We start from the raw sequence: 12,021 nt of genomic DNA, 5'->3' as shown, positions 1-12,021 counted from the left end.
AGTAAGAGAGAGAAGGAGGGAGGGAAAGGGGGAGCAGAGTATGCAAGGACCTTGAGAGAGGAAGGGAGATAATTAGGGAGAGTGAGAAGAGGCGGGATGGAGGAAAGGAGGACAGACGGTGATTGAAAGGAGGGGAAGGTGGGTAGTTGTAGGAGAGAGAGAGAGAGAGGGAGGGGGGGGTGTACGTCTTTGCCAGATGATGTACTGTTAACAGTTAAGATTTACGTTGTTCCCAGACTGTTTTATCTAAATAAGAAAAAAACTTGGAAAAGAGAATTTAAACACAAACACACACACACACACACACACACACACACACACACACACACACACACACACACACACACACACACACACACACACACACACAGAAGGTTATGGAAACTACATGATAGGACATAATAGTCTCAGAAACATGTTTTGTTTTAGTAGAGGTATATCCAGTAGAATTTATCTACCATAGGATAGACCTTTATTTCATCTTGCTTTCATTAACGTCTTTACTGCCGGATTTCCCACCTAAAATAGAAAAATGCAGACTGTTATGAGGAAAAATGTAATGAAATACCTCGTCTCACCTTATCCATCCATCAGTACTTTCTTTAGCCAATTATTTTTCATCTGAAAGTGTGATAGAAGTTTGAGTTCTCGGTATGTAATAGGGTAGTAGATAAAATTAATGAGAACAGTGTAATTACATAGGGGACAGGTGGTTTCTTTATACATGTGATAGGTTGTTTAATTTTGAGTTTTGCTGATCGTGTTTTTACCCGAATATTTCCGAAGAAATTGTTTAATTCTTATGTGGCATAAAGTTTTTTCTGTATGCCGCACGTTTTAAATTACTGGCCATGTATAACTATTAGGACTCCGTATTATAATTACAAATCATAATAGATAGATAGATAGAGAGACAGATAGAAGCAGGGAGTCAGATGATGAGAAGGTATTGTGTCTGCGAGAATCGAGCAATGCTAAACATGCTTACACACTCTTAACTCAAGGAATGCTTTATAGGCACACGACAGCGCCTAGTGACCAAACACACACATACACACATACTCACACACAGGCTTCTAGAACTTTCCACTCACAAGGAACACACGTGATACGTCTCCTGTTTCACCAGAATTTAGGAAAGAGAGGGCAGAAGGAGACAGGCCATAGAACAGGCAGGTAGTAGGGAGAAGGGCTTAGCAACTTGAGAGAGAGAGAGAGAGAGAGAGAGAGAGAGAGAGAGGGAGCGACAGCGAGGCAGAAAGAAGCTAGCCATACAACAGACAGGTCGCAGGGAGAAGGGCTTAGCAACTTGAGAGAGAGACAGAGAGAGAGCGAGACAGAGAGATAGCTAGCGGGACTCTACTTTATACTCCGCTCTGTGTGAGAGACTTTGTTAATATTTCCAAGACAAATAAAAAAATGTCCCATACTATTCTTTGCCTCTCCTGTCACTACATGACAAATGGGAAAGAAGATTATCTACTTACAAGCTACTCAAATATAACAACCGCTCGCCCACAAGTCTAATATACATATAACTCAACTACAAGTAACCACAAAGGAGTTACAAAGTCTTTATGACATTTTTTTTTTTAAAGGGAAGTCGTGGTCGCTGGGGGCAAGCAGATGCTAGAATCTGTTAAGGAATAATGACAGAAATAGAAATTGAACCACCCAGCTCCGGACCTAACTATGAGGAGTTACTGTTAAATTTGTTCATAGGTTCATTGTTTCAAAATGTAAAGAGGGAAGGATGCAAAGATGAATTTTTTGATACCTGATGAAGAGAATAAAGACTCCGTGAAGGAACAGAACCCTGAGGAACACCACACCTGAGTGCTTTAGAAGATTTGTGACACTCGACCACAGTTGTCCTCGTTATTATTATTATTATTATTATTATTATTATTATTATTATTATTATTATTATTATTGTTATTATTACTATTATTATTATTATTATTACTTATAGTCAGAGTCTGCCGCTCAGAAGCCACTCCACCAACTTCTACGTTTCATTCCCTCCTCCTCCCACGCACCTGAATTCTCTCTTATCACTTATTATTCCTTATAAACCCCATTACTTCTCAGATATACTCTTCTTAGTAATAATTCCCGACACATTAGCACATCTGACACTACCAATTGCTCCTGTAAATGCCTAAATGGTAAGATAAGGCTGGTGAATTTAGGAACATATTTCTTAAGGTAATGAAGTTAATAAGCATCTGCTGGCGTGGCGTGAATCATTTGCCTACGGTATGCGTGTGGGAGGAAGAACACATGTTTAAGTATAAGGAGCAGAAGCCTGCAAGCTGGTGTTAGGTGTGGCCACACTTGTTGGAAACACGTGACCGACAAGACGAAGCGACCCACCGGGTTAGAGCCGGAGCAGTATCTAAGTCTTAACGTTGGACGGACCCCTGAGCCTCGTTTCCTCTTGCCAGTCACATGTTTGGAGCAAGTGTGGCTGCCCACTTAGACACGCTTAGATACACATTAGACACCATTAAAACATTCGCCCCAACACACACACACACACACACACACACACACACACACACACACACACACACACACACACACACACACACACACACACACACACACACACACACACACACACACACACACACACACACACACACACACACACACACACACACACACACACACACACACACACACACACACACACACACACACACACACACACACACACACACACACACACACACACACACACACACACACACACACACACACACACACACACACACACACACACACACACACACACACACACACACACACACACACACACACACACACACACACACACACACACACACACACACACACACACACACACACACACACACACACACACACACACACACACACACACACACACACACACACACACACACACACACACACACACACACACACACACACACACACACACACACACACACACACACACACACACACACACACACACACACACACACACACACACACACACACACACACACACACACACACACACACACACACACACACACACACACACACACACACACACACCAGCAGCAGCAGCAGCAGCAGCAGCAGCAGCCTGAGTCAGTCCACTGCAGGGTGATCACCTCTCTCATCTTTTTCCATCCCGTCCTACAATATTAGCTATTAGTCTAGTCCATCGAATACCAGCAATTTTCCCCATTTCATATCTCCATTTTGCTCCTTGTCTGGCTCTTCCTCTCACTCATTTCGTGTCTGCTTCTCCGTTGCCCTGGTTGTCCGTCTCTTGTCTGCTCTACTGGGACATGACTTGTTCATGTTATCTACTTTTTTCCCGCTATCCAGGAAACTCTCTATTCATATCTAAAAGTTATTATTATTATTATTACTTGGTTAAATACCTTAATATGTCCAACTGTCGCGAAGCAGCAAAACGATTCAGTTTGTTCACTTGGCTGGTCTGCATCTGTAGCAGAAGTAATTAATATTTTTTCTTATTTTTTCTTTAAGCATCTCGTAAAAAGTCTTCATCTGCACAGTCACCTGTATCTTTGATAAGATCATTGGTGCGATCGTCTTCACCTTCTGCTTTATCCATATTCATTCCTCATAAGACTCTGTTTACTTCAGTTGTATTGCTGGGAATTATTATGTCCACTATTTCCATATCCTGAACTGGCTCTTCGGTAATAATGTTACTCGTGGTATGTTTAAAATAAAAATATTCTATTCTGATCACTTTTGGTCTTTTTTTCCCCACCTCGAGTAGCATCTTTCAGAGGAGACATTTGGTTACTTTCCGTGCTAAGCATCTACCTTTTTCCTTTCTATTTTCACAATTCTTTGAAGTTTCTTCAACCCTACTTATGTTATACTTTCGGACATCTTCGTTTTTCATTTATTATTTTTTTTTATACAGTTGCTGTTGTGTTAGCTCTCGTTCGTTCTATAACGGTCTCACTTTTCTTTACAAATTCCTTTGTGCCATCAGAAATTTTGCTGTTTCTCTTTAGAAGTTTCCTTCCTCCTACTTGTAGAGGTGTTCAGTACTTGTCATCTCCAAATCTTGCGACCGAGTTTCGCAGAAATTCCTGATTTCCAAAGCGTGATTTTATGGCTTCGTTCCTGTGTGTGCCTTCATCTCAGGCTTTCTTTGTGGTCGTTTTGTAGGTGCTACTGTATTTTGCCTAAATTCGTCTTCTAAAGCTGTTGATATGGGTGTTCCTCAGTGCTCTGTCCTGTCACCAGCTCTCTCCCTTCTATTCATCAGTGATTTTCTGAACTGCATATTTATCCCTGTGCACTCTCACCCAGATGACTCCACCCTTCACATTCCTAAATGCTTGTTTCGGTGTCGTTACTTCAGTTCTTTATATATATATATATATATATATATATATATATATATATATATATGTATGTATTTTCATGAAAAATTTAGTATCTACACCTCCTCTCCCGTTAAAATCTTCCACAGGAATATCCCTTAATATATAACAATACACAGCTCAATCCTTCCTTGTCTTTTAATATCCTTGGGTTTTCTTTCTCTACGAATTTTGAAAAGATCATACCACCATCCGTGCAAAATCTCCTTGCAAGATATTAAGTGCACTAAACCGACTCATTGTTTTCGTTACACTACACAGCTGCTGACTTTGTATAGGGGTCTTATTCGCCCGTGTGTGGAGTACATCTAGGATTTTTGTGATTGGAGTCGTTCCCCACATACAGTTCTTGTAAACAGAGTGGAGTCAAAGGCTTGTCGTCTATTAACATCCCCTCTCTCACTGACTTCCTTCAACCTGTCCCTCTTCTCTGCAGTGTTGTATCTTTATCTCTGCACCATCGCTGTTTTATTGATTTTCTGAAACGTCTACTTGCACCCCTCGTCCATTTTGGCATGCGCTGAGAACATTTCTGGCAGCACAGTCTCACCCATTCTCTGTCCAGCTGTCTAATGCAAGAGTTAACCGATACTGTCAGTCATTCATGTACGCACCAGGTCAGCTCCGGACCTGCCTTCTTCAGCCTGTATTTTCCTTTGTGACCCCAGTCACTTCTCAGAATAAATGGATCTTCAATTTTGCATTACTGTGTTTTTTTACGTGTAAAGAAGAACTTTTGGGGTTTTAGTCTTTGGTTGTTTCTTCTTGCATGAAAAATTACGATTTTCGATTGCTTGTATCTCCTACTTTCGTCTGATGCATTTTAAAGAAGATTTTTTTTTTTTTCTCGTTCCACGGGACATATATCAGTATTTTTCCATGTCTCTCCGAACACTGCTACGTTTGCTGTACAACGACTTCGTTCGCCTCAGTGTGGTAAACCCGCAGCAGCCGACACTGATGATATTAGATGTAGCCTGGTAGTGTCGTCATTGTCAGTTGCTGCTGACTCACCACACTGACTTTCAAAGTCCATGCAGAGAAAAACAGGAGAGACGACCGGACTCGATGCCGGCTGCTCATCCCAAGGTTTCGTTTCCAAAGGCGCCTAGATTGTAAACATTCCAATATTCTTGACACCTCTTTCTCGTAATCAGCGCTGACTACGCCAGAGTCATCTGCTGCATCGCTGCTGAAGATTAAGGACCATCGTTTGACTGAACTCGTCTTTGTGGTTTAGAAAGAGGCTGGTGCCGGTGAGGGAACCCTTCACGTGGTGACATCGATATAGCCGGGCAACTTCGCTAACCGGTTATACGAACATCTCTCAACTCCTTCCCTGTCTTATGAAAAGAACCTGGTAGACTGCAAGATGGTAAACTACTAGAAAAAGATTTGAGTTGGTGCCTCGTATGTCCAGTTCAGGCACTTAGTGTCAGGGGAACAGTTTTCATGTGATCCCTAGTCAAGAAACTTGCCATTGTGGTTGCACCTGATTAGTATAGTTCCTTTGATGACTGGAATGCACAGGCTTCAGCACCAAGACAGAGCAGTGTTCCCTTGAAGAACTACCATTAAGGGTTATGTTGAAAAGGGAATTATATATATTTATACATTACCGTTCCTCAGAGTTCAGGTGGAAATAAATTTATGTGATACTTTTTATTACTTAAATTACCATTATTCTGAACTGGGTAAAAATATATATATGGTCTGTGTATTAGTCAGGCAATAAAACCAATGTAAGATGCTGCTTTGGATTTATTCTCACACACACACACACACACACACACACACACACACACACACACACACACACACACACACACACACACACACACACACACACACACACACACACACACACACACACACACTGGAGATAGGTCCTCGTACCGCTTCACGTGGGTTCAGGACGGTTCAGCGGGTTCCATGTGTTCAAAAAGGAAAAGGAAAAGGAAGGTCAGGAAGAAGAGGAGTCCCAGTGGCCAAGCATTTCTCGTAGGCACACAGCTGTGGGGGAAAGAGAGCGAGATAGTTGTCAGGGTTATTGATCCTTTTTCGGGTTAGAGAGAGAAATAAGACACTGGGGTTATGGATCTTTTTCAGGTGAGAGAGAGAGAGAGAGAGAGAGAGAGAGAGAGAAGTTTTAGGGGTTATGCATTTTTTTTTTTCAAGTCAGAGATAAGTTATAGAGGTTATTTTTTTTTGTTTAGTACAACTACAGTGTAACACCTATAGTATAATTTCAACAAAAGAGTGATAATGATCGTGAAAGTAAGCTTCGTATCAGAAGACTAAATTTTGTTTTTTACTATGACATACAAAAGTAAGTCTCTCTCTCTCTCTCTCTCTCTCTCTCTCTCTCTCTCTCTCACAGCTACCTATCAGTTTTACACCTCTCTCTATCGTACTCACATTGCCAAGCTTTTCCTCTACACAGATGAGGAGCTTCGGGAGTTTAGACTTGATGTCCACACCAACGAAGGCTTCGGCCAAGATTTTCAAGAGTTGCGGACATGTTGAATCGACTGTGGTAGAGGAAGGGGAGAGGGTTGATTAGGTCAAGTGATTAGAGAAGCTGCCTGATGTTTAAAAGGACGCAGGGCAGAGGAGGACAGGGCAGGCTAATATGTGGGAAGACAGGCCAGGGTGATGATTACGAAGACATGGCAGGGTAATGAAGGGGAAGGCAGGCCAGGGTAATGTAGAGGAGTACATGGCAGGGTAATGTAGAGGAAGGCAGGCCAGGGCAATGTAGAGGAGGACAGGGCAGGGTAATGTAGAGGAGGATAGGGCAGGGTAATCTAGAGGAGGACAGGGCAGGGTGATGTAGAGGAAGGCAGGCCATGGTTATGTAGAGGAGGACAGGGCAGGGTAATGTAGAGGAGGACAGGGTAGGGTGATGTAGAGGAGGACAAGGCAGGGTAATGTAGAAGAGGACAGGGTAGAGTAATGTAGAGGAGGACAGGGTAGGGTAATGTAGAGGAAGGCAGGGCAGGGTAATGTATAGGAAGGCAGGGCAGGGCATGGTAGTGTTAAGGAACCTATGGGAGGGCAGGATATTGTACGGGAAAGCAGGGTAAGGCAGGGTAGTGCAGAGGAAGCATTGGAGGCAGATCAAGGCAAGTGAGGAGTGAGGGGTGAAAATTTAAACGGGGGTGTAACTGTGAGAGTATTTTAATTTTCTCACTAGTATTTTAGGAATCAGTGTATTATCTTCGTCATTGTCATCGTCTTATAATTATCTTAACTCTACATCCCACAAATAAAAACAAATGAGCCAGAAGATTAACAGAGTCACCATACTACAAGAAAAACATATTACCCAGAAGATTAAACAGATTCACGACACTGAATGACCTGAATCCAGTTTGCAAGAATAAAAAAAAAAAAAAAATGTTTTCTTATTAAAGGGAAGAAATTTAGTGGATACAAGAAGAGCCGAGGCAAATAGGTGTCATAGACAGTTGGAGAAGAACGCTGTGTAAGTTTCATCTGGAAAGAATTGGAGTAAATGAAGTATTTTAGGGATTTAAAGGTGTCCAAAGAAGCAGATGGAACGAAGGGGAATGAAAAAATATGTGTAGGATAGGAGAAGAGGCATATTAGGGTACTGTGAAGCATGGGGAAGACGGGGTCAGGGTAGGAAAGCAGTGTGATCCAGTCCTGTATGGATGCAAGGAACGATCTTTGACTGTTAGGGACTGAAAAAGGGTGGAAGCTCTGATGATGAAGTGCTCCAGGTTTGTATGTGGAGTTAGATGACGTAACACAGTGAGGTAAGACATTGAAAGAGCGTGAAAGACCAGGAACGTGTGAGGGTAGGCGTAGTGCAATGGAAAGGGCAGGTCAGGGTATGTGGGTGGTGGGAGATTGTGAAAGGATACTGATGAGTGAGGGAAATGAGGAGGTCTAGAAGATGGTGGAAGGATCGTGTTGAAACAAATTTTCAGCTCTAGAGGTGTGACCATCCAGGAGTGTGAGAAGCGTGTATAGAATTCAGCAAATTGGAATGAAATGGCTCAGGGGAGAATGACTCTGCCAATAATCTATAAGGACACGAAGTGAAGCAGATGGGGTAAACCGTGAATAAGAAGAGCATGAGTGTGAATAATTTAAAGACTGCTTTACATATATCATTAAGTACGACAACTGAGAAACAGAATGAGAGTGACAGGTTGCTTTCTTCTGCTTTCCGGCACCACGAACCTGGAATGAGTAACATGTCATGAAAATAAAGTCATAGTACCGCCACTAAAATAAAAAAGCTGTGGTATGGGAGCCAGAGTAAAACAGAATCACATGAAATAAAACTGTGATATGGGAGCCAGAATAAAACAGTCACATAACATAAAGCAAGAATATGAGAGCCAGAGTTAAACAGAATCACGTAACATAAAGTTAGGGTATGAGAGCCAGAGTAAAACAATCACATAACAAAGCTTGGGGGTGAGAACCAGAATGAAACAGAATCACATAACATAAAGTTAGGGTATGAGGGCCAGAGTAAGACAGAATCACATCACATATAGCTAGGGTATGTGAGGAGGAGTAATCACATAACAAAAAGCTTTGGTATGAGAGTCGGAGTAAAATAATTTGAAAATCAGGGTAAATCAGAGTGACTATGAAAATCAACATAAAATGAGTGACAGTATGAAAATAAGCGTAACAGAGAGTGACATTATTAAAAACAGTGTAAATCAGAGTGACATTATGAAAATAAACACAGTGACATTATGATAATCAGCATAAAACTGTGACATTACCGGTAATTTTAGAGAGAACATCCACCTTGAGCTCCAATCCTAAGTCTTCGGCGCAGGCAGGCAAAAAATTCGTTAAGGCGTCCACCACGTCAAGGTTTAGGTTTCCATTGAGTATCGGGAAGGACGGGAGGCATGTTGCCAGGTTGATAAGGCAAGTTGGATGAAACCCATCACATAGTTTCACTGTAGAGGGATCGGAGAGGGGGGTTATTAGAGGTGAGTAGAAAAGAACGAGGCAGGGAAGGCATCTGAAAGAGGGAGGAGGAAAGAGGGAGACAGGCGAGGAAACAGGAAAAAAAGGGAGAGGAATTGGTAGACAGTTGGAGGTGGTGAATGCTCTTCTTCACCTATTGTTTTGGCTGTGGAGGGTTTAGGAGAGTGTTAGTAATGGGGCAGAGGAAGGAGGAGGCAGAGGAAGAACGGGAAGGTCGGAGAAAAAGGGAAGCGAACGGGGAGGCAGAGAGAGAGAGGGAGGAAGAAAGGCTCTTCCCTATATGCAGCCTTGGTTGTGCGAATGGTTTAGACTTTAGAGCATAGGAATATAAATCTTAGTGTATTATCTGATGGAAGTTTTGGTAGATTCGACCCATCCATTAATAATGAAATAATGCAAATAAAGGAACTTCTTTATACTAAGCTTGTGTCAATATGAGAAAGAACCTGAGTTATAACGTCTCCGAAACTGTTTTTCACCAATCACCGTAAGTGGGTATTGAGTGAATGAATGAGTGAGATCGAGTACCCTTGGAGTATCAGTGAACATGCATGGGGTGAAGCAAGTACGAGTGCCTGTGGGTGTTAATGAAGACTGAGGGAGTGAGATTATATTATGATTGAAACGTTCTTTAAGCTGCATTAGGTTTTGTGCCTGTGTGAATGACATGTGTAAGTGAATCAGTAAATGCAATAAAATAATACTGCTGAAGGGATGTCGGATTCTGTGTGTGTGTGTGTGTGTGTGTGTGTGTGTGTGTGTGTGTGTGTGTGTGTGTGATACCAGCGAGTGCACGTATGAATGTGTGAGTGGATATGCATGGTATTACGAGAGCCAGCGAATGAGAGTTAGAGTCAGATTGCAACCAAAACACAGCCACTAACTAAGCAACTCGGCAAGAATTTTAAGGTCGATGCATTCCGCGAGTTTCAGTGCTTGACATCCTCCGGCCAGAAGACCCACGACAAAGAGAGTGAGAAGGGCCGTCCGCATGGTGGTGGTGGTGCCTGTAGGGGAGAGCCAGAGAAAGTGAGTGTGGGAGTGGGGGAGCTAGGTGACGGGAGGAAAGAGTGAGTGAGAAATTGATAAAGTAAGTGAAGGGAGGGAGAGTGAAGGATGTATGAGAACTGAGTTGGGAAGTGGTAAGGGGAGAAAGAGAGAGAGAGAGAGAGAGAGAGAGAGAGAGAGAGAGAGAGAGAGTGTTCGTGTGTGTGTGTAAGGAATTTAAAGGGAGGGAAAATGGGGGTTGAGTGAGGAATTAGTGTGAGAGTGTGGGAGAATGAAAAAGGAGGGAGAATGGGGCATGAGTGGGGAATGAGTGTGGAAGGGGTAAGGCAGGTAAAGGGAGGGAGAGTGAGGGATGAATGGGGAATGAGTGGGGAAGTGGTAGGAAGAGTAAGGGAAGGGAACGGGAGAGATGTGACTAGCATATGTTGTAGTGTTAACCTCTTATTGCAAATCAGTATTCACGATGGAGAGGTGACAATTTAGGCCAAGTTAGAGTAAAATAATGCCAAGAGAACCAAGAATCAAACAACTTTCCATAATTATTTTAAGTTCTTCGATGAAGCTGTTTTCTTGTTAAAATGATAGAGCGAAAAAAAAAAAAAACACACACACTTTATGTAAGAAACGAAATCTACTTAGCTTTAGCCCATCAGATGAATTTTGCTGAATATTACAAAGTGGGAATAACGTAACAAACTTATGGCTAGAGATTTTGAGTGCGTGATTAGCAAAATATCAGTGAGATTTGATACCGCAAATGTACACAATAATAGAAATTTATTTCGCACTAGGATGTGAAAGCTGTCGGTTTTCTCTGAGTTAATCAAGCCTTTTATCCAATTCTGAAGAAGAGTTTTTCGCACAGTTTAAAAAAAATCAGATGGTTTTACCGCGTACTTAATTAAAAAGACTTCGTAGTATTGAAAGGATAACCAGTGTTAATAGAGGTTTTTACATTGTGTCACCACGAGAAGTGCCCAGAGGTGAAGAAATCTTAAGAGGTAGCACGTATAAAATGGGTTGTATCTGAATTAACTTCACAAATAAGGTTACCTGATTCTTTGCTGTGGAAGGGAAGGTGAGTGGAGTGAAGTGGAGAGGTGTGGATTCCGTCTTTTATGGGGAGATGAAACCGAGGAGAACGTAAGGGGAGAGGGAAGGGGGGATGTACAGAAGTAAGTGTGAGGTAGTGGGGGGAGAATGGGGGACGGTGGAGGGAAGAGGAAGGAGAGAGGGGAGGGAGGAGGGAACGAAGGGAGGGAGCGAGTTAAGGGGGTGCGGTGAGAATGAGAGAGGAGGAGGGAGGGAAAGGGGGAGCAGAGCATACGAGGACCTTGAGAGAGGGAGATATTCAGGGAGAGTGAGAAGAGACTGGGATGGAGGAAAGGAGGAAAGACGGTGATAGAGCGGAGGGGAAGGTAGGTAGTGGAAGGAGAGAGAGAGAGAGAGAGAGAGAGAGAGGTGTACCTCTTTGCCGGGTGATCTGCTGTTACTAGTCGAGATTTACGTTGTTCCCAGACTGTTTTATCTCAGTAAGGAAAAACCTGGGGGACAGAATTTAAACACACACACACACACACACACACACACACACACACACACACACACACACACA

The 12,021-nt window shown here is 42.6% G+C and overlaps 2 protein-coding genes across 4 annotated transcripts in view; one reads left to right on the top strand and one right to left on the bottom strand.

The window, feature by feature from the left end:
• Window positions 1-12,021, top strand: part of CARPA (Carbonic anhydrase-related protein A) — a 556,097-nt gene that overhangs the window by 317,371 nt on the left and 226,705 nt on the right. The gene's annotated exons all lie outside the window — the stretch shown is intronic.
• LOC145398327 (uncharacterized) lies at window positions 6,162-11,495 on the bottom strand. 3 transcript variants are annotated; one of them, XR_013897117.1, is made up of 5 exons: window positions 10,283-10,402; window positions 9,185-9,367; window positions 6,831-6,943; window positions 6,246-6,425; window positions 6,162-6,179 (listed from the first exon to the last, which is right to left on the bottom strand). XR_013897117.1 is itself a non-coding variant. In XM_080271215.1 (4 exons), exons 1-4 carry the CDS (start codon window positions 10,389-10,391, stop codon window positions 6,351-6,353), a joined length of 480 nt encoding a protein of 159 aa, XP_080127341.1. In that variant the 5' UTR covers window positions 10,392-10,402; the 3' UTR covers window positions 6,245-6,350. The 3 variants fall into 3 exon arrangements, 1 of the variants encoding a protein (XP_080127341.1); XR_013897118.1 differs by lacking the exons at window positions 6,162-6,179; window positions 10,283-10,402 and adding an exon at window positions 11,460-11,495 and having other exon boundaries at window positions 6,245-6,425; XM_080271215.1 differs by lacking the exon at window positions 6,162-6,179 and having other exon boundaries at window positions 6,245-6,425.

Source organism: Coenobita brevimanus, chromosome 45 (genome assembly GCF_032717465.1).
Source record: "Coenobita brevimanus isolate Jiangsu-jjx chromosome 45, ASM3271746v2, whole genome shotgun sequence".
In the NCBI taxonomy this organism is placed as follows: domain Eukaryota; kingdom Metazoa; phylum Arthropoda; class Malacostraca; order Decapoda; family Coenobitidae; genus Coenobita; species Coenobita brevimanus.
The sequence above is the reverse complement of the archived record's forward strand: the minus strand, read 5'-3'. Positions and strand labels throughout refer to the sequence as shown.

Bases quoted from the DNA above. Each gene is read 5' to 3' on its own strand.
- LOC145398327 (XM_080271215.1), bottom strand. From the start codon at position 10,391: ATGCGGACGGCCCTTCTCACTCTCTTTGTCGTGGGTCTTCTGGCCGGA. The intron at 6,944-9,184 runs GTAATGTCACAG...CCTCTACCACAG, and splicing joins TGTTCTCTCTAAAATTACCG to TCGATTCAACATGTCCGCAA. The intron at 6,426-6,830 runs GTGAGTACGATA...TTTCCCCCACAG, and splicing joins TAGAGGAAAAGCTTGGCAAT to CTGTGTGCCTACGAGAAATG.